The following is a 21383-nucleotide window of genomic DNA, read 5'->3' on the forward strand; positions in this document are numbered from 1 at the left end:
ATATATCACATGTACTTCCCGGGCAAAAATGGAATTAATCAGCTTTATAAATTCATATAAAATCCATTTTCAAACTCAATGGTTAAGTTTCATCACAAATGTTACCAGTGGATTAAATGGGTTAAAGTACAGCCCTTTAGAGTATATCACAGTTTTTAGAATACAATTGTAATAGAAAGATGCTATAGGAAGAATTTATACAAGCTTTCTTTAGGGAACTATCCTTGAACTTCAGGTTGCATTGCTCTTGGCGCCGGTTGAAAGAGTTTATTAGGTTCATCAAAGCATTTCACACACTTCTACGACTCTTACGAGGGAAAACAGGACTCATAATTGCACAAATTCACAAATAAGGCCAAGTTTGAAGGTTCGCTTAGGGCATTTGGCACGGTCGGGTCATGCCGAAGAATAAATATGGCAACGGTCGTGTAATGGGGTAACATATGAATGAGTTGCTTACATAGACACATACCTAAAATACCGGCTTAACATAGATATGTCATGCGTGAGTTTTCCCCATCCCATCACACAGGATGAAAGGTGAAATGCAGGGCAGACACACATCAAAGAATGAAGAGAGGGAAAAATTTGGAGCCATCCTGTCTCTTTAATTGACTGCCTTCCCAGCTTGTTTTTTCCACGTTATGGCTGTCGTAAAAACAGTAATTCAGACTGCTGTGGGTGTTTGCTCTTCATGTACCGTAACCTTGCTCTGCTCCGTCACTTTTTAAGCTGACCCGGGTTTGAACCCGCAATGAGACAATGTTCATATTTATGATATTACTGCACACTCTGCTCCACATGAAAACAACATCAATGGCACCGTTCCAGGTTAAAGTCTAATATGAGATCAGATCCAGTTCACCACAGTACTCAAGACATATATCTGTCATAACTTATTTCAAACACTGATCTCAGATGTCTAGATAAACAGACAGAAGTCAATTATTATATTGCAATGCATATTGATATTGTTATCAGATCTAGCAGCAAATACCAGAGAAAAACGACCTGAATGAGCTCTGTATCAATGTTGTTGTTGATTTTTTAGCAAATCAACTGTACATTTATAGTAATAGAAACAGGACATGTTGTTGAAAATTCACTAATATCATCTTATTTTTTTAATATAAAAAATCCCAGTAATTAATTGTTTTAATATGAAATAAATAAATAAATAAATAAATACAGATAAATACCGCCATTTAACTTTACAGGTAAGCTGTCTAACCTGTGTAATGGCCTATTAAGGGCCCCCACGCCAAAGAAGGACAAAAAGAGGGCCATTTAAGGGATTTAAAATGTAAAAGTAAAGCTTCACAGTTTAAGCTCCTCAATTAAATCCTCTGCGGCATTTCTGATGGCACACAAGCCCAGAGTAATGAGTGTAAACGACGGGAATATTGGCAACAAAAGAGCCTCGGATGCTTCCTTTTGTGTCGGGGGAATTAACACCTTTTCAAAGTGAAATCTCAGGATTGTCTGCCTTCTACGGGAGGTGGTATTAAAATGCGCCTATAACAAATGGTTCAGAGTTTGGAGCAGCTTCTGCCCTGTGGGCGGGGCGAGATGACACCACAATTAAAGATGAACTTTGTGTGAACTAATTTATCTGAGGAAGGTAACAGGAGGAGACCTGCGCGCAATGGATATATAAGGGCGCACAGGCGAGAACGTCCTCAGTCTGCGCGTAAATACGCGTCTCCTCTCCAGAAGTTCTTTAGCGATCGTTGCGCGCTTCACCATGGGTCTGTACACTCTCATAGTCACCTTTCTCTGCACCATCGTGCTTCCCGTTTTGCTCTTTCTCGCCGCGGTTAAGTTGTGGGAGATGTTATTGATTCGACGGGTCGATCCGAGCTGTGGTAGACCACTGCCGCCAGGTACAATGGGCTTACCCTTCATTGGAGAAACGCTCCAGCTGATCCTCCAGGTACGCGTGCACTTTTATTGCAATTTGCACAAGTTCAGCTGATTGTACTTGATTGGTAAATGCGATGCTCGCAAATGTTTTGTTGTGTTTAATATCGGATATGTGGATCAAAACATGCGTTTGGAATCTTAACACGTTGTCCTTTTACACAGAGAAGGAAGTTCCTCCGGATGAAACGCCAGAAATACGGATGCATCTACAAAACGCACCTCTTTGGGAACCCGACTGTCAGGGTGATGGGAGCTGAGAACGTGAGGCAGATTCTGCTGGGCGAACACAAGCTGGTCTCTGTTCAGTGGCCAGCATCAGTGAGAACTATTCTGGGCTCTGACACCCTCTCCAATGTTCATGGCATTCAACACAAAAACAAGAAAAAGGTAAGGATGCTAAGCAGTGATTTTGTATATTAAATTGTATTAATATTGAGTGTAGCCTACTTTAAAAAACTAATTTCAACACTGTTCTCAGAGGATCTGATAAGATGAAACTCATGCAAGAACTTTGTAGTACAGTATATGTCAGTGGTTGCTCCTGTAAAGCTGCTATATTTGAAAGGTTTTGAGGAACTTGAAATTCAACACTCATTGATTAAAAAATATAGAATATTTGAGGCATCATCAAAAAGGAGCCTAAGCTTTTCAGATTTTGTGAGGAACCTCAAATTCCAATGTAAATCTTAAACCTTAATCTTTGTATTGAAATGAAAGAAATTATGCATTGATTATTTTTTTTTTATGTCCTGTTTAGGCCATTATGAGAGCGTTCTCAAGAGATGCTCTAGAGCACTACATCCCAGTGATCCAGCAGGAGGTGAAGAGTGCCATACAAGACTGGCTGCAAAGAGATGCATGTGTGCTGGTTTACCCGGAGATGAAACGCCTCATGTTCCGTATAGCCATGAGAATCCTGCTTGGTTTCGAGCCGGAGCAAATCAAGACGGACGAGCAGGAACTGGTGGAAGCTTTTGAGGAGATGATCAAAAACTTGTTCTCCTTGCCCATTGATGTTCCCTTCAGTGGCTTGTACAGGGTAAGTTATTGTATAATAACAGTCTAAAGATGCATTTTAGCGTATGTGAAATAAATTTCATGTAATAACAATGTGTAATTTGTTTGGCAGGGTTTGAGAGCACGCAATTTCATTCATTCCAAAATTGAGGAGAACATCAGGAAGAAAATTCAAGACGATGACAATGAAAATGAGCAAAAACACAAAGATGCTCTTCAGCTGTTGATTGAGAACAGCAGGAGAAGTGAAGAGCCCTTCAGTCTGCAGGTAATTATTTCCCATTCGACTTGTCGGATATTGTTTTTATGCTCAAAAGTGATGTATGCTCATCCAGTCTGCAAACATCATTAATGAAGTGTTTTTTTCCCTCAGGCAATGAAAGAAGCAGCTACTGAGCTTCTGTTTGGAGGTCATGAGACCACCGCCAGCACTGCAACCTCACTGGTGATGTTCCTCGGGCTGAATTCAGAGGTGGTGCAGAAAGTTAGAGAGGAGATTCATGAGAAGGTATGATCCAAAAAGTTCTTCTCAATCTGATTGCATTATACTTAACCAATGTGTGGGCTAATATACTTTTTATTTTTAATCAACAGGTTGAATTGGGCATCTACTCACCTGGAAACTCCTTAAGTATGGAGCTTTTGGAACAACTGAAGTACACTGGATGTGTGATTAAAGAAACTCTCAGAATCAACCCTCCTGTACCTGGAGGCTTCAGAGTGGCTCTCAAAACCTTTGAATTGAATGTGAGTTAAACTTCAGGGCTGGCGATTTTTAATATTACAGTTGACCGCTTTAAAATGTCTTCCCAACACTGAATTCTTTTATTTTCTCTTCAGGGTTACCAGATACCTAAAGGATGGAATGTCATTTACAGCATCTGTGACACGCATGACGTCGCCGATGTGTTTCCTAACAAAGATGAGTTCCAGCCAGAGAGATTCATGAGCAAAGGTCTGGAGGACGGCTCCAGGTTTAACTACATCCCCTTCGGAGGCGGTTCCAGGATGTGCGTCGGCAAAGAATTCGCCAAAGTGTTACTCAAGATCTTTTTAGTTGAGCTAACACAGCAATGCAACTGGGTTCTTTCTAACGGACCCCCGACAATGAAAACGGGCCCAACAGTGTACCCTGTGGACAATCTCCCCACCAAGTTCAGTAGTTACGTCAGAAATTAGTCTGGAAATGAGTCCCGAACTAACATGAGCTTTGTACATATGTTTTTTAGATGAGCCGTGATGTATTGAATATTTTATATTTTGTTTATATAAAAGATGTGTATATAAGTCTATACAAGAAAGCAAAAACGAGGGCACTACTTTTCACGGATCACTGTAATTCTACAAAGTGTCTGTGATGTATATTTATAATGTAGTTGTGTTATATAGCTTTTGTACTGTATGCAACTTATTTAACTTGCTCTTTATCATATGGGTTTTATTTAATAAAACAAGTTGTTTCAAGATTTTCATTGCTGCTATTATGTTTTAAGAATTGATCCACGTGGAAGCACATGCATATGCAAATTTAAAGATAAAATGTGACCGTGTAATTCCCCGATCCTTTCTCATGTTAAGAAAAAAAGGAATTGGTATGTTATCTGAAAGGCTTTAAATCTGCAAACCGGAACGTTGAGATCTCAGACATCTAAAGCATTATGAAATGCAAAGTACCTGGAGCCCTTAATTTAAGAAACCGTTAATATAAGGATAATGGTTTTGAATAGAACACGTTGTCCGACTGTTTGCATGCAGAGAACTTCATCACAGTAAATAATCAGTGCAATTAGATTAAACATCCAAACGGCTCTGTCTGGAAGTAGATGTGGAGCTGTAACACCCCTTGTTTGTAATTACTTAACCCTATAAAGTCTACGGTTTCATATTTGATCAGTGAATTTATAAAGAGAATAACACTGGTATCCATAAAAATGTTTTAAATCATGTAAAATATGTGTATCAAATACATTAGGCTTTTGAGGAATGTTTATTTGTTCATCTCTAAATGATCATTGTATTGCATTGCCTTAATGTGTTCTGCCTCCACAATAAATACAAAAATATCATTTAAATATCATCTTACTATAAGATATATTATTGGGAGATATAGAGTGACAACTGATGTGTATATGTAAGTGGGACTGCTATACTTTTATAAAGATCTGATTGATTTACGATACAAGCTATCAGAATTTCATACATTTTTTTGGGTAATAGAAAAATCAGTAACTGCATCAAATTGCAGTTTTTGCTCAGTTTAGGCCTCTGAATAATTCTTTCCATAAAAACCTGATCTATCAAATATGATAGGCTACTCAACAAAAAAAGTGATTATTTTTTATTTATTAAAATATTTTGTCTAAAGATTCAATAAACCTTTCCATTTAGAAAAAAAAAAACTTTTCTGACTGTTGCATATGTCAGGCTTTACAAGGTTAACTCATAAAACACAAATGTTCTTGCCTTAACATTTTTACTAAAAGTTTTAAAAAATAATTTAACTCTTAAATTTCAATCCAAATGTTTGTATTTAACAGAAATCATAAAGTCAAGCAAGAGTTACTTTGGGAGAGTTACATTTTATTAATTTTTTTTATTTTTTTATTTTTTTTTATTTTATTTTATTAGTGGTACCATGCTTTTCTGTCACTTCTTTTTTGAGTAATAATGTTTTATTAAGTATACTTGCAAAGGACAAATGTTACAGTACAGTCATCATCATTGCTCGTTTCAAAAGCTCATTACGCTGCCGTACGGTTATTCTAACGTCCCCCAAAGGCAAATTTGCACAAACGCATTACGCCCGGTCTCCCAGCGCACAGGGGTCATGTGGAAGGGACGTGTCCTTGTGTGACACGGCGAGGGAGACAGAGAAGGCGGTGAGATGCTGGCAGATGCCTCTCTCAGCCGGTTCTGGGCTTTTCTCTGCTGCTGATTTACACGCGTCCCGCCGCAGGGCTGACACCTTTATGTTCAGCCACCCTATCGCTGCAGGTCCAGGCCTGGGGAGAGATGCAGCTGAACTTTTCCTCCTATCACCTTGTAAAGAACGTCTGTCCGGCCTATTGTTTGACATCTAGGGGCGACAACAAAACTTTTTATTCCTGGAGCCATTTTTTCTCTAAATTTGTGAGTATATACAGAATTTATAGCAAGCAAATGAAAGAGGCCTGTTTTTATTCACTCCCCTGAACTGGACACAGTGTAAATCAGTGTAATTGCAGGGTTTTTCCCCCCAGACACTGAACTGCTTGTTATTTAGCATAAGGGAAGGGGACAAAAGAAGCATTTTCAGCTGAAAAGCCTGTTTTTCTTTTACATTTTCTGCACAAAATATAAGTGATGCCAGTGCAAAAGTCATGGTACTGCAGTCGGAGCTATTGCAATGCATTGCGATTCAGAAATATTGTCGAATTGACTGCACTCACAATATCGGAAATGAACCCTAACATCGACATTGTTACAGAACTGAATTGAACAAATATTGAACAGAGCTTAATGACACTATTGCCTTCTATAGAGCTGAATTTTACAACATTACTGTTATTTTCCTGTTTATTACTGTGAAGCTGTATATTCATAAATGGTAAGCTAGCTAATCATCAAAATTATAACAAATAAAGGCTTGAAATATCTCACTTTGCATGTAATGAGTCTATATAATATATTAGTTTCACCTTTTAAGTGGAATTACTGAGATAAATGAACTTTTGTACTATATTCAAATGTTTCGAGTTTCACCTATTTAGGGTTAGTGGTTCATTCAAAAACGTAATGTCAGCTAAACTTACTCCACAGGGGAAGTGTTAAAGATGTCTGACTGATATGGCTCTCCAACACTGAAGTGAAAATGACTTTTTCATTAGCACAAGGGTCAATGAGAACGTTTCTAAAAGCATTTACACGTCTGCTGCCCTCTTGGCCTCCTGCTGAATCATATCAGACTTTTCCAGCTCTCAATCGGATTAACTATTAGCAGCCCATTGCTATTATTTATAATCAAGAGGGGGCTTTTCACGGGTCTGCAGGGTCAGGAAAAGTTCAGTCATTTACAAAAAGAGGCATGACCTCACAGAGACATTAATTTATCCATTCCTCGTGAGCTGGAAGTTTTGCAGGTCTGTTTTAGTACTATTGACGGGGAAAATGAGTTTAAAATTGTGTGAAATATGTGACCTACTTCATGTGTGATGTACACATCACTCAGACACATTTACACACTTATTTCGTTTTTAAATCTACAGTTTTGCAGTTTTTCTATTGGTGTATACTTTTGCTCATACTTTGGCTTAATGATTTGAGCAAACTTCTAACAATATATATTAAACTTTAGTCAAGTCACGTTTATTTATATAGCGCTTTATACAATACAGATGTTTCAAAGCAGCTTGACATTGATAAACAGGAAAATAACTATGTTAATATTGTAAAATTCAATATCAGCCGTAAGCAGTTGAAGATAGTAGTGTCATTATTCAACAAATTTTGCACAATGTTGTTTCAAATCAGTTCAGTAACTGCAAAGTCAATGTTGCAAAGATCATCAATAATGAAACTAGTTCAATTCAGTTATAAGCAGCTCTAGAGCCGACAATAGAGTCATTATTCAGCTCAAGTCAGTTCAATGTTGGTTCAATTCAGTTAAATAACAGTGTCTATGTTGCAAAGTTAGAGTCATTATCCAGCTCAATTCAATTAAAATGTTGTTCTCATCTGATAGGTGCAGTTAAATCGATAATATGACTGAATATTAAACCAACTAAGCAAGCCAAAAGTAACAATGGCAAGAAGCCAAAAACCATCAGGTGACAGTAGTGGACGGGGAAAAAGGCTTGGGAGAAGCTTTAGTGCAGGGGTGTCCAATCCTGCTACTGGAGTTCCCCTTACAAAAAATAAGCATACTTCAATTAATTTAATTAAGTATACTTGAGTAAATTTCTAGGTTGTGTCTGAAATCGCCCCCTATACCCTTAAATAGTGTACTATTTGAGGGGACAGCCATAGTGGTGCATATTGTGCATGTTTTCAAGTATACTCATTCAATCCCACGATGCACTGCAATAACGAGTGTACAACCGATATACGCACAGAGCCTAAAGAATACCCATAATGCACTGTTAGAGTCACGCATCGAATTAACTCCCACGTCTCATCAGAAGATCCATCCATCCATTTTGCCAAACTGCCGATCCAATGTTGCTATAATGTGGTATAAATTCCTTTTAAATGATTATTAGAGATGGATATTAATAGATATTATATTAGATTTCAAGAGTTCAAGATAAATCTTTTCATTACTACTGGACCTGCCAGTTTACTTAGTTTCGAATCATTATTAAACAGCAAGCACAAACTATGCTAAAGCTGCAGCCCTTCCGGTGGACTAAGTGTCCGAATTCACTCACTCATTTTCACTCCTTCAAGTGGACTATATTAGTGGAGTAATTTAGGGAAAAGTGAATGAGGGTATAGGGGCGATTTCGGACACAGCCCAAGCAAACCAGAACACCCTGTGCACAGCAACAATTTCCCACCCTGTCATCTCGATGCAAATCCCATTCACATTTCCTCCAACAATCATCCAAATCTACTTAGTTATGATCAAACACAAAGTTCTGTCATGAACCTCTACATGGCGCAGGCTGATTGGCTCTTGACTCAATCTTCTGGCAATCACACTATTCTCTATAGGGCACTACCTGATTGGTTCCATTTTCCGCAGCAGTTGCAGCGTGCTTTCAGAAACCCTCCACCTTCCCCAGCTCCACCTGTATTGATCTCAACAGCAGCAGCGCATCAGGTCTATTCCCGCCAAGACCGAACATATCAACATTGTCATATCCATTACCATGCCAAACATTGAGAGAGTGGCCATGACAGATATATATGCATAATACAAGTTTTACACCACAGTAAACAGATCATTCTATCACTATCGATCTAAGGTATCTGAGTGAGAACCTGTGGTCAAAACTAATGACGAATGACTTCTCTGTTTGAGCGTGTATATGTCCACACCTGACACAGCTTTACTCCGGTCGAGCGACGCGGCTCAGGTTTCTGACTCGACCAGGAGCATAAACAGTAAGCGTGCACCATTAAGTCCTTAGAATAACAGCAATGCTAGCATCCAACAAGTGAAAACAAATTCCCCAAATCTCCTGGAAGACCTCGTTCCAGTCTAGGCAGATAAATATCAGGTGCGTATTGAAAGTGAAGATAATTTATTGCTTTTACCTGTGGCTTTCAGGTTAAGTTGCATGACTATAACCATTAGTGAGGTTGTTTTGACTTTATATCCAGTGGGGATATAAAGCTATGGTTTAAAATAGTAACTTCCCAAGACATAGTCCCACTTTATTAAGTGTCTTTAAATATGTACAAACATTTAAATTAATCGTTTGATACAACCCACTTATTGTGTGAATACATCTTTTTACATTGTATGTATATTTAAAGAATACCTGCATGTAAAAAAAAAAATTAAAGCTGTAATTAATTTATGTAATTTCATCTTTAATTCCAATTTTGACTCTTTAATTACAATGTTGACCCTTCCCTTACTCATCAAAACACCGTTAAAGGGATATTTCACCCCAAAATTAAGATTTTATCATCACTTACTCACTCTCAAGTTGTTTCAAACTTTATGGGTTTCTTTCTTCTGTTGAAGATATTTGGTAATCAAACAGTTGACGGTAGCATCAACTTCCATGTTAGGAAAATATTATGGAAGTCAATGGCTACCGTCAACTTTTTGGTTACCAACATTCTTTAAAATATATGCTATTTTGTGTTCAACGGAAGAAATAAACTCATACAGTTTTGGTAAAAAAAATTTTTTTTTGGCTAAACTATCCCTTTAAACCTACCCAGACCACTAAACTTGTCCATAGCCTTACCAGGCCGGTCACCATGATTTTGCCAAGTAAGATGTTCCAATATATTTATACTTGAACAATAATCCTGTCCAAAAATGTAGTCCCATCCCAATCACCCCTAAACCAAATTAGAGGGAAATGATAGGTGAATAACACTGATGTAGAAGCACCTAAAACCAGGGTTAGGTGCTTCTACATCAGTGTTATTCAACTAATCCTATAAGCCTAAACTTGACATAAACTGTAAACTTGTCCGTCAAATCTGATTAGTTGCTTTAAATGTTGTTGATGCAGGAACATGTTGTATGTGGTGAAATCAAGTTCGCCAACCTTACCCGTATCCCACATTAATAACAACAAATGTGTTTTGCAATACAACATGAACATAATAATTGTACCTGACATTTTTTTCTGATGTAAGTTGTTAAAGACACCTATAAAGTGTGACCCGAGACGCTCATAATTTGAGGTAGTATAAGCTACATGGCAAAAAAGTTGTTTACTAAACTAAAAGTTATTAAGAAAAAGAAAGCTACGTGTATTTAAGAGGACAGTATTTACAATTTCAAACTTATAACCTTCAAATTATATAATTTATGTATGCAATCAGAGCAATATTTATTGGAGTTAGGGTCACATTACACATGAATTACACTAAATTAGCTATCATTTAATGAATGATGACTGAATTTAATGAATTTGTTTAATTAATGATACTTCAATCATTCACAATGTTGAAAAGATAAACAATTATGCAAACATTATAAATGGAATAACATGTATTAATTAATTATTAAATCATGTGGAATTGTGACTTGTGAATCCTTGAAATAAGGCTTGAAAGTGAGAATATTCAAATGTAATTTCCTTTATCAACTATAAGACAGCAATTATGCTGACATCAAATCCACTTGCCTCCCAAGTACATTTGTTTTTGACACAACCTTAAAATGCCTCAAGACATCCAGACAAGACGTAAGACAACCAATTACTGAGCGATCCGCTGAGGTGGGAACTAATGATTGACTTTCTGAGACAACATCTGCTATTGTGGCCTTCTGACGCACTTTTAAGGCAAGTTCAAACAGTCCTCAGAGTTCATGCCTCACAGTGGCCTCAAGCTGCTCATTCTGAGGCTCGCGGCGTCTCTGTGTCCTACACATAAACCTGAACAAACGTACGTTAGTGCCTTAGTTTCTCTTTACAACGCATCTCAGTTACTGAAAAAACCCGTAAAAACATGAAAAGACTTCTTATCCCTGCATTTTTTGGGGTTAAAAAGCCGTTTAAAATGTCAGTTGCTTAAGGATTTGTATAGCAAACAAATACAAAGAAGAAAACTATGGAAGCCAAAGAATAAAAAAGGTAATTAACTTTAATCTCACAATTCTGACTATTTTTTTTGTTTTGTTGCAACTGCAAGTTAATATCTCACAACTCACAACTGTATGAAAAAAAAGTCAGAATTGTGAGATATAATCTTGCGATTGCTAGAAAAAAATGAATCTGAATTGTAAGATAAAAAATTGCAATTACCCTTTTTAAATGCAAGTTTATATCTTACATGTCTGTATTTTTTCCTTCGTAATTCTAAGGAAACGGTCAGAATTGTGAGATATAAACTCAGAATTGTGAGATTTAGGCCTGGTTTCAGAGACAGGGCTTAGATTAAGCCAGTATTAGGCCTTAGTTCAATTAGGACAATAGCTTTTATAAACAAGCCTTAGAATTTTTATTTTATTTTATTTTATTGGTGTGCATCTAGAGACAAAACAATGGCACTGGCATATTTTAAGATATGACAGTGCAAGTTGCTTTCAGTTAAAACAGCTCAAACATGCATTTTAGTCTGTGACTATCTTAAGCCTTTTCTGTGAAACCGGGGAATAAATATGGAATCGCTTTTCTGACTTTAAAACTCACAATTGCAAGTTTTTCCTCACAATTATGGCTTTTTTTCTTGCAACTGTGAGATATAAACTCAGAAAAAAGTCAGAATTGTGAGATAAGTCCCAATTATCTACTTTTTATTGGCGGAAACATGGTTCCATAGAAAACCTAGAAAAAAGATTCCGGACTTGAGAATTTGACTAGAAAATGTGCTTAAATATCATGAATACACAAAATGTATTGTAATCTAATGAATGGCTCAATAATTGGGTTTGGGGGTTCTAAGTAAAGGTTTATGTGTTGAGCTCAGCTCTGATGAATACCAGATCTTTAGAGAGTTTTGTTGATGTTTAGCCCGGTGCACTTGACTTTCAGTGGCAAATCAAAGGCAGATAACCTGCGAGATCCATGTGAGACCTGAGCAAATCTACTACTGCATCTTTATGCTACATGTTCGATTTGGACTCCAGCACAAAGCCACATACCATCGAAAGTTCAAAAGTTCAGTCTAGCCATGAACTTTGTCAGGACTCAAGTTGTTCTGCAGTCGCAGTATTTTCACCCACGCTCTGTCCTGAGTAACACCGATTTCTGTGGACAACAGCAATACAATTATTGTGAAAGTAATTAAGCGGGTTACATTCCATTTCATCTAAATGCATATTTGCTTGCTTCTCTGGGAAGAAAAAAAACTAATCAATTTTAGCACATTCTGTGAAGAATGGCCAAACAAACAGTAGGGAATAAATGTGGAAAAAACAACAATAAATGTGTCATACTGTTTTATCTTCCTGTGTTTTATTACTCTGCACACTTCAGAAGTGGATCAGGTAGGGTTGCTCCGAGGTCATACGAGCCATAACCGAGCCGAACTTCATCCAGATAAGATGTGGAAACCTCTCCCTTGTCATATAGTTGTGAATGAATACGTGAAAATATCTTATTTGTCATGAGAAGACTTCACAAGGTCAATGTGAGAAATGTGTCAACTGATAACAGCTTCCGTGTTCATGGTTATTTCAAATCACACGTGTAGCCTATAGCATTTATAAAATCATCTAAAACTAATGCAAGGCCTCAAACAAGACATCATTTTTTTGGTGGGATCGCTTGTGGAAAAGAAGTAGAATTTTATATACTTTCAAAAAGAGTAATTATCATATTCTCCTAAAAAAGAATATAGCCTACTTAAGTGCTAACTGAATATAATATTTGAAGTCTTCAGATGCAAAAACCTGCATTTTTTAAATGAGCGTTTTTGTTTTTACTATTTTACTCTTATCAGTGACATTTTTTTTAAATAAGGCATTTCGATAATTGACTAATAATCTTTGCATTGCCATGAAAGTGAAATTACTGAACATTCACACCAAGGATGGATAACGATATATCGTTCTCAATATTAAAGATTAGCAAAGTTCGCACCACAGCTAACCATAACGGCACAGAGAAACGATATCGTTTGAATCCCTTTCAGGGGTGCGTTTCCCGAAAGCATCGTTAGCCAACTATGGTCGCAAGTTCCGTCGTTATCAGCATAGTTCAACGATTTGGTGTTTCCCGAAACCATCGTTCCAACGAACGTTCGCAAACAGCATCGCAAACTTGTGTGGTTGCAACGACAGCTCTGGAGCTGTGGTTAGAAGCATAGTTTCTAGTTTACATGAGATGTAGACTGAATAAATCCTTATCTTTAGCAAAACAAGCAAGCTGACATTCAGTACAACCCGTATTTTTTATTTAGAATACATACAAATGTAATTTACGTCTTTTAGTTTGTCAAGAGATTTAAAGCACCGTTTTTGATGACTGCGCATGTGCGAACGTGCTCAACTATGTAAGAACGAGCCAAATATTGAGTCTGGTAATAAAGCAAAGTAACTGAGAAAAATTTGAAATGGTCTTCAGATGCCATGTATGTAACTTATATGACGAAATCTAGCGTTAATTCGATCTCAAACAGATTAATTAAAAAAAGTTATTAGTCCACCACGTGCGAGACGTCATAAACCAACGTGGTTGAACGATACTTTACGACATTCGGTTTCGGGAAACACTCGTGACTAGCTAGTTGATTTCTCTAACGATGCATCGTACTATGGTAGTTAAGCAGTGAGCTATATAGTTGTACGGGAAACGCACCCCAGAACGATTTTATCCACCTGATGAACGATAAAAACATTGACAGCCAATCAGAATCAATCCTGCTAATAGCGAGCTCGATCATTTAAAGTGACAGACAAGAACACGCTAAGAATAAACAGAACCATATCCATGGTGTGGACGCTAATATAGTAATCTGTATAGTAATCGTTCTCAGTGTGAACAGGCCTTGTCATTTTTGAAAATAAGGCATTTCAATAACCTTTTCATTGCCATTAAAGTGAACCTAAACATATATGGAGCCTGATAAAAATCCTCATTTAAAAGAAATGTCATTGCATCTGAAGTCTTCATTTTCAGACACTTATTGCATGCTATTTACATTTAAATAAAAATGTATTGTAGTTTAAACATATAAAATACAATTAGCTGAACTTGAGGGTGCTTTTGACCCACTTAAATTGGACTTGAGTATATCTTTATAATTTCACATACTACGTTGTCTTTGAAATACGGTTAAATAATGTACTGACAAGCATTTATGTAACTTTAATGTTCTTTCTATTTAAACTTGATTGTCATAATTGTAATTGCATATTTGCAATTATGATGCAGCAATTGAGTATATTTACAATTTATTAACTTTAAATGTAATTTACATTTAAAATGATAATCAAGTATGCATACTTTACGTGTGCATACTCAACACATCAAAATAAGTACTTATTTTGACTTATTTTTATAAATACATATAGGCCTATATAAATGATTTTCGTCACATTTACACATCTTCACTTACATCTTCACTTTACTTCTGAGAGCAGAAGGAGAGCGTCTTCAACACGGCTGAGAAAAACAGACTCTGTGTCGACTGTCATCTCACTCTGGATCTCACCAACCCTCTTACCTAGCCAAACCATGTCACTTCATATATCTCCTAATGACATCATGCCTTTATCAAACATTTCTGAACACTATCAATAAAGCATTTTTGGAAGTGCATGTAGATGCAGCCGCAGGGACATCAGAGGAATATGTTTTGATGGTGATGGTTTTATATTAATATTTTACCACAATTAAGTAATACAAATGTTGGTGTCTATTTAAGAAAGTTTACATTACATTAAGTCATTCACAATAGCGCAAGCAGTGAATGTGAATTATGGGAACCCATGGGGAAAATTCCTATTTCTCAGTGGTTGTAGCTACTGTTGTATCTCATATGAGATTTCATTGGCCTTTCAACATTTGTCTCAGTAACAGAACAAATAAAGATGACATTTAAGACAATTGAAAGACAGGAAAGAACGGAGTTGGAGGAAATGAATATGGATCAAATGGATCATTTGGTCTGGCAAGAATCCCATGGGAATTGTTCATATCGAAAACTCATACGATTGCAGACTGTGGCATCTTGGAAAATCTGAGACGTTATGCAAATTTGCGTTCTCATGTGTAAACGTGTCCACGGTCAAAATTCCAACAAGAAAAAGTGAGCTTTAAATATACTTAACCGAAAAAAATTGTTGTGGGAAGTGAATCAATTCCTGTATTAGACAGTTAGTATAATAGCATAGGTTATAGTACGTCGTTTGGGACACAACTCTACGGAAACTCTTTTTTTCTCAGTAGAAACATCAGGAGTTTAATCTCATTCCTTTTGTAGTATCACTGAAATGCGCAACACCTGATGCTCAGGGTTTCTACCTCTTCATTTGGTCTTTCCCTTCCCCATCCGCACTCATTTGGCCTGTACATGAACCCTTGCTGACTTTTTACCCTTCACTCCCTATACCTGCTCACACACACGCAGCTGCTTTTCTGATGCCTTGTGATAAAGAAGAACATTATAGCATACTTTTAAAAAGACTACTCGTTACAGAAATGATATATCATTAAGGGTGAACTCTATGTAATATTTTTGGACACTTAATTGCATGTTATTTAAAATGAAATGAAAATGTATTACAGTTTAAATTGATATTAAATGCAATTTTATGTCATTTAATTTCATATTTCTGTTGTCTTTGAAATGATGGTAAACTAAAATAATGTCATTTCTATTGAAACTTGAGTGTCATGTATTTAAATATATTTGTAATTACACATTGCAATGTTTGTTCAAATTTAGTACATGCAAAAACTTTATATGTGCTTTTTTAATCAACACATCACTTTTTAAACGTCTACTTATGTGTTATGAAGCACAATATTATATAATCTTATTAATTGTGTGTTTTTTAAATGTACTTTTAAGATTTTAAGTGCACTACAAGTGTACATTAAATGCACTTCTTATACACAAGGGATGTACTGAAATGTTAAAATAACAATAAAATGTACAAACACGTTTACGTTCGTTTTGTGTAAAGTGTACAGTTTGTTTCACCTGATCAGGGTTTAGAACCAGCTAATATTATACCACTAGGTACAAAATAAAAAAATAAATAGCTGTTAAAAATGGTTTTATTATGTGAGAAGAAAGAGATGATGCCTGTAACAACAGTCAATTACACACAAACTATATGCTGACCAATCAAAATCAAGTGTTCATGGTGTAATTTGAATAAACATTATCATCATCATGATTCCATTATCATTCAGAAAGTGAACGTTTTGACTTTTTAGTGCCATTAGACACACAATGCTTCATGAGCAAATTGTTTTCTGAAGGTTGAACATTGCTCAGCGTGGCTCGTAATGAGTTAAAGAGCACAACATCGCAGGTAGAGGTATGTTAAGTCGCTTCGGTATGAGGAAACAGACACCGGTGGAGCTTCCCACAAAAAGCTAAAATGATTAATTTGCTGTTCCCATCAGAAGGACGGTCTATGAACAGCTGCTATGGACTCTGAAAGCAAGTGAGGAAGACTGGCCCAGTTCATTGGGAGGGCAGAGGCGATATAGAGTGGTGTGTCTGTGACATTTGTGCGCACACACACATATGCTGAAAGAGTTACCTCTGTATCTCCCATTACCTCCTTCACGAGAGGAACGCTTTGCAACATTTCACCCTCATCCAACCTGCCATTATCTTCTCTTCGGGTTCATTCCCATGCCAGACCGAGCAAGCAGCGTCATTTATTTTCAACATCCGTCGTTTCAAAAAGAAAACAGTTTGGCTCTACTGGGGAGGCTTTCTAATGCCAGCTTCTGCCTCAATGATCAAAAACGATGAGCTATTACTTGAACGCTGACACGAAGCGGTGGGGGCCAGTGAACTGTTTTTGGAGCTGCTTTGGAAGTGTAACTTATCAGCTGGGGAAACTCTAATGGTGGATAGCTTTAATGGCTCCTCCACCTCATCCCTCATTCCAGCCATCCGTCAAGAGCCACCTTTGTCTCTCCATTTCAGTCCTGTCTTTGATTCAGCAAAGTTCAGTGCTGAGTCTTTCTTTACACTATCACAGCCTGGAGAACGTGTGTCAGCAGCTTGAGACAGACTTTTAACCTCATGCTTCAAGTCACGACTTCCCAACAGTCCTGAGTATGCTGGGGTCAGATTAAGAATAAACAGATATTACTTAATATTTATGAAATCTGTATTTAAAGGGTTAATGCGTCAAGCATATCTGTCAAATTAGTTTTGGTTACTTTATTTTAGATTTTGAAGGGAGTAAACTTGATCATGCTGACATCTTTGGTGTCTTTGGGAGGCCAAACATAAAGACATTTAAATCAGAAGAACCATAGATGTAAATATTACGGCAATATAGTTTGTGTGCTGTTGTTATTTATTGCTATTTTGACTGGGTTTAATCTTCTCTGTAGCATATTTATATATGCTATTTATATACATAGTATAATACATAATTAAGAGACAATACATGTCGTTCATAATACACTACCCTTTGGGGTCAGTAATAATATATATGTTTAAGTGCTGTCAAATCGATTAATAGGGATTAATCATTTAATCACATCCAGCACACACACACACACACACACACACACACACACACACACGAATGTATGCATACACACACATGTTTACAAAATTTTATGTTAGATGTGATTAATTGCGATTAATCAATTTGACAGGACTAATATATATATATATATATATGGTAAATATTTTTAAATATGTTCAAAACAAGTCTTTTATATATTGACTATTGACATCAGAAATACACACACACACACACACACACACACACACACACACACACACACACACACACACACACACGCACACACACACACACACACACACACATATGTGTATTTATATATGGTGTCAATAATTAATATATAAGACTTGTTTTAAAAATATTTTTAGTGTAGGCTACACTCAAACATTCAATTTTTTTCTTCTACTTTTCGATTTTCTCCACATTTTCTGCAATTACTTCAGCTCATTTATTAGTTTTGTTAATGCCAACTTTATACTTTTAAAGAAATTAAGTTTTAATTAAAAATGTATTCCTTTTTGAGATACATTTGAGAAATAATAAAGATAATACATTTTGAGATTAAATTACTTAAGTTACAATGCATACAATTCAAAAATGCATCAACGGCAATGATGACATCATCAAATCTGCATAATGAATTCGGGTCTTTTCTTTCTAATATCTAGTAAACCTTTTACTTGCCACATTATGTGTTGATTCTCATGCCCAGCTGACACAAAACAAGTCGCACAATGAGTGTCATGACATCCTAAAATTGACATTTTTAAAATGAGTAGATGTCACCTGTTCATGTTTACTCTCTCTCTCTCTCTCTCTCTCTCTCTCTCTCTCTCTCTCTCTCTCTCTCTCTCTCTCTCTCGAATCACGCCTGCAGTGCAACGAAAGCATAATTGTGGTGTGGGTGAGATGTGAACGGTGTGGATGTTGAGTGTGGTAGGTGTGGTGGGGAACATTGAGATGAGCTCCTGCTGAGACAGACAGGGACAGATGAGGGCCGCTGCATGGCGTTCACAGCTGGGAATCCAGTCAGGGCCAGAGAGTCTATCAGTGAACTCCACAGCCCTGCTCAGACCCTTCCTGACCTGAACATAACCCCACTGATGCTAATCCTTATTTATTGCCTATTAAAGAGCAATGCTTCATCCTCTCAAGCCATAGTGTGATTTAGCACTCCTCAAGTCCAGTGTCTCACCTTTCTGCTGCTTCATGTTAGCACTCTGCGAGCAGCCCAATGCTCACTTTTGGGGCTTTTTAACAACTCCTTTTGAAACATTTGGAAAATTTTACACATTAATGAAAATGAAAATGTACCTTTAGGTTTACTGGGGCATTATTGTATACCCCTTAAATGTGCATTTTGGTACCTAAGAGTAGTAATATGCACCCGTAAGAAAAAAAAGTGCTTAATTGTATTGAATGCGCACCTCAAATTTTTAAAAGCATATTTTTTTTAAACTGTACTTGCATATAACATATTAATGAAGTAAAAGGTCACTTTGATGACCGTAAGTAATACTTTTAGAAAGTGCACTTTGTAATAATGTCAAATTGAAAGTTTAACTTTAAAGTACATTTTAAATGATGGTTTATTAACTTTTTGTTATGGTTTAAAGAAGTGCACTTATTTTGATGTGTTGTCAAAAGTACGTGATTGTAATTATTAACTGCACTGTGTTTTTTAATATTACATTTAAGTGTAATATTATATATTAACATGACATACAAGTTTCAACAGAAATGGTATTACTGTATATTACCCTGAATGCTTGTCTGTATATTCGGCAGTACACTTTAACCATATTTCATAATTATGGAATTACGTATAAAGATGCACTTTAAGTCCTACTTAAGTGGGTCAAAAACATTCTTAAATTCGACTATTGGCTTTTAATATACATTTTAACTATAATACATTTTCATTCAATTGTAATTAACGTGGTAATAATAGTCCAAAACATTACATTAAGTTTACACTTAAGTATTCTTTTAAAGTATATTATTCCCACAAGTAAAGTATGCTACAGTGTACTTCTTTTTGACAAGGGAAGGTATCGTTTAGGGTTAAATAGGGATGAGTGTTTCTACTTTGTGTTGCAGCGACTGCAAAGAGAAATCGCTGGAAAACTGGTATAAATGGAGGAATGCCTCTGTATGAAAAGAGTGTCGTTTACAGCACTTGGCACAGGGCCGTCTGAAGAGGTACCTGCTAAGTGCCGTCATTAAAGCTGGAGTCAAAGTGTCTACAGGACTTCATTGTGCACCACGGCCCTTGTTTCCTGTCAGACCTGGAGATGTGAATTGTCCCGGGGCCCTCCAGGTTGAACCAGGGCTGGGGGCAGAGACGGGACAGAAGAACACAAAGGAATAAGAGAGGTGACGGTGCGAGTCTAGTCATCCAGTCTGACCCTCCCACCCGACCCTCTCTTATCTGGTTTGTGACTGGCATTAGGTCTACAGTAGCAAGCATTTCACACTTTTAGTTAGGGTTGCATTATGTCCCGTGACACCTCACCTGCTTGTGAAAAGCGGAGACACATTATCACGACGGGCCCCCGTTTCTTTGAACTGGAGCCCCCGCCCCGGTGAGTTCGTTTGCATTTTATGCCTGTGTCAAAGCAGTCTGATACACGCTGACGTTGTAATGACGCTCTGAACGTGGTGTGAGACGCCGTCCTCAGATCTTCAGGAGCCTCGGGGACTATTTAGGTGGTGCAACAAAGAGGTTCTCCTCCATAAATTGGCTTTCATACTCAACTTTATAGGCCCTGATTTGTCAGAAGAAGCAGTGAAAGGAGCCGTGGTCAGGGTTAACTACAGTCCACCTCGGGGAAGTGCTGGGACAGATTCTGTGGCACAGATTCAGACAGCTCACAAATGTATGATTGTCTCATTGAGGCCACAGCACATATAATTTGGGGTTAGGTTGCTAAACTATCCACTCTTCGAACTTTGAATGACAGTGGGCCGTGGACCAGAACGTTTCGGTCGTCATATTTGATATCACTTGATATCAAATTAAATGGCCCCAATTTTGCGTGCATTTATTTTCTATAGGCACATTCCGATTCACAAGGTCTCTATGCAGTGTTTAGCTATCTGGACGTTTGTTCATTTGGAATATGTCTTCAAGCACAGGAACATGATGCAGTTTTGAGTATGATGACATTATATACTTATGCAAATATATACAAATATAACAATTAACATACATCATTTAATTATATATTTTAACTATATAAATCACATTGAAATAATTAATATCAATTATTAATACAATTGTGCAAATAAATGTTCTTTCATATATAATATATCCATGCAATTTGAAATAAAATAAATAATATATATTTTAATGTAATTATATTTAACTTTATATAAATTATATTTAAATATTTAAATTATTATATTTTTTAATACAATCATGCAAAAAAAACTATTTGTATACTTTCATATAATGTATATAAAAGCATGTGAATTTATATAAAATATATATTATCATATATTTAAATGTAATTTTATATTTAACTACATTACATTAAAATATGTAATTAATATAAATGAATAATATGATTAAGCAAATAAATGAAACATATATTAATACTTGCATATAAAAAATATAATACATCCATTAATATCAAATATATATTACTATATACAC

At 36.5% G+C, this 21383-nt stretch overlaps 1 protein-coding gene across 1 annotated transcript; it reads left to right on the forward strand.

The window, feature by feature from the left end:
• Positions 1–1326: 1326 nt before the first annotated feature.
• Positions 1327–5118, forward strand: cyp26a1 (cytochrome P450, family 26, subfamily A, polypeptide 1). The gene is made up of 7 exons (XM_079596060.1): positions 1327–1933; positions 2086–2310; positions 2681–2962; positions 3053–3208; positions 3314–3448; positions 3535–3687; positions 3781–5118. Exons 1-7 carry the CDS (start codon positions 1745–1747, stop codon positions 4117–4119), a joined length of 1479 nt encoding a protein of 492 aa, XP_079452186.1. The 5' UTR covers positions 1327–1744; the 3' UTR covers positions 4120–5118.
• Positions 5119–21383: the final 16265 nt, after the last annotated feature.

This window comes from Phoxinus phoxinus (assembly GCF_949152265.1).
Source record: "Phoxinus phoxinus genome assembly, chromosome: 21".
In the NCBI taxonomy this organism is placed as follows: Eukaryota; Metazoa; Chordata; class Actinopteri; order Cypriniformes; family Leuciscidae; genus Phoxinus; species Phoxinus phoxinus.

Excerpts from the sequence above, each read along its gene's own strand:
- cyp26a1 (XM_079596060.1), top strand. The coding sequence starts at position 1,745 with ATGGGTCTGTACACTCTCATAGTCACCTTTCTCTGCACCATCGTGCTT. Across the intron at positions 1,934-2,085 it reads CGCTCCAGCTGATCCTCCAG|AGAAGGAAGTTCCTCCGGAT; the intron begins GTACGCGTGCAC and ends CCTTTTACACAG. Across the intron at positions 3,449-3,534 it reads GAGAGGAGATTCATGAGAAG|GTTGAATTGGGCATCTACTC; the intron begins GTATGATCCAAA and ends TTTAATCAACAG.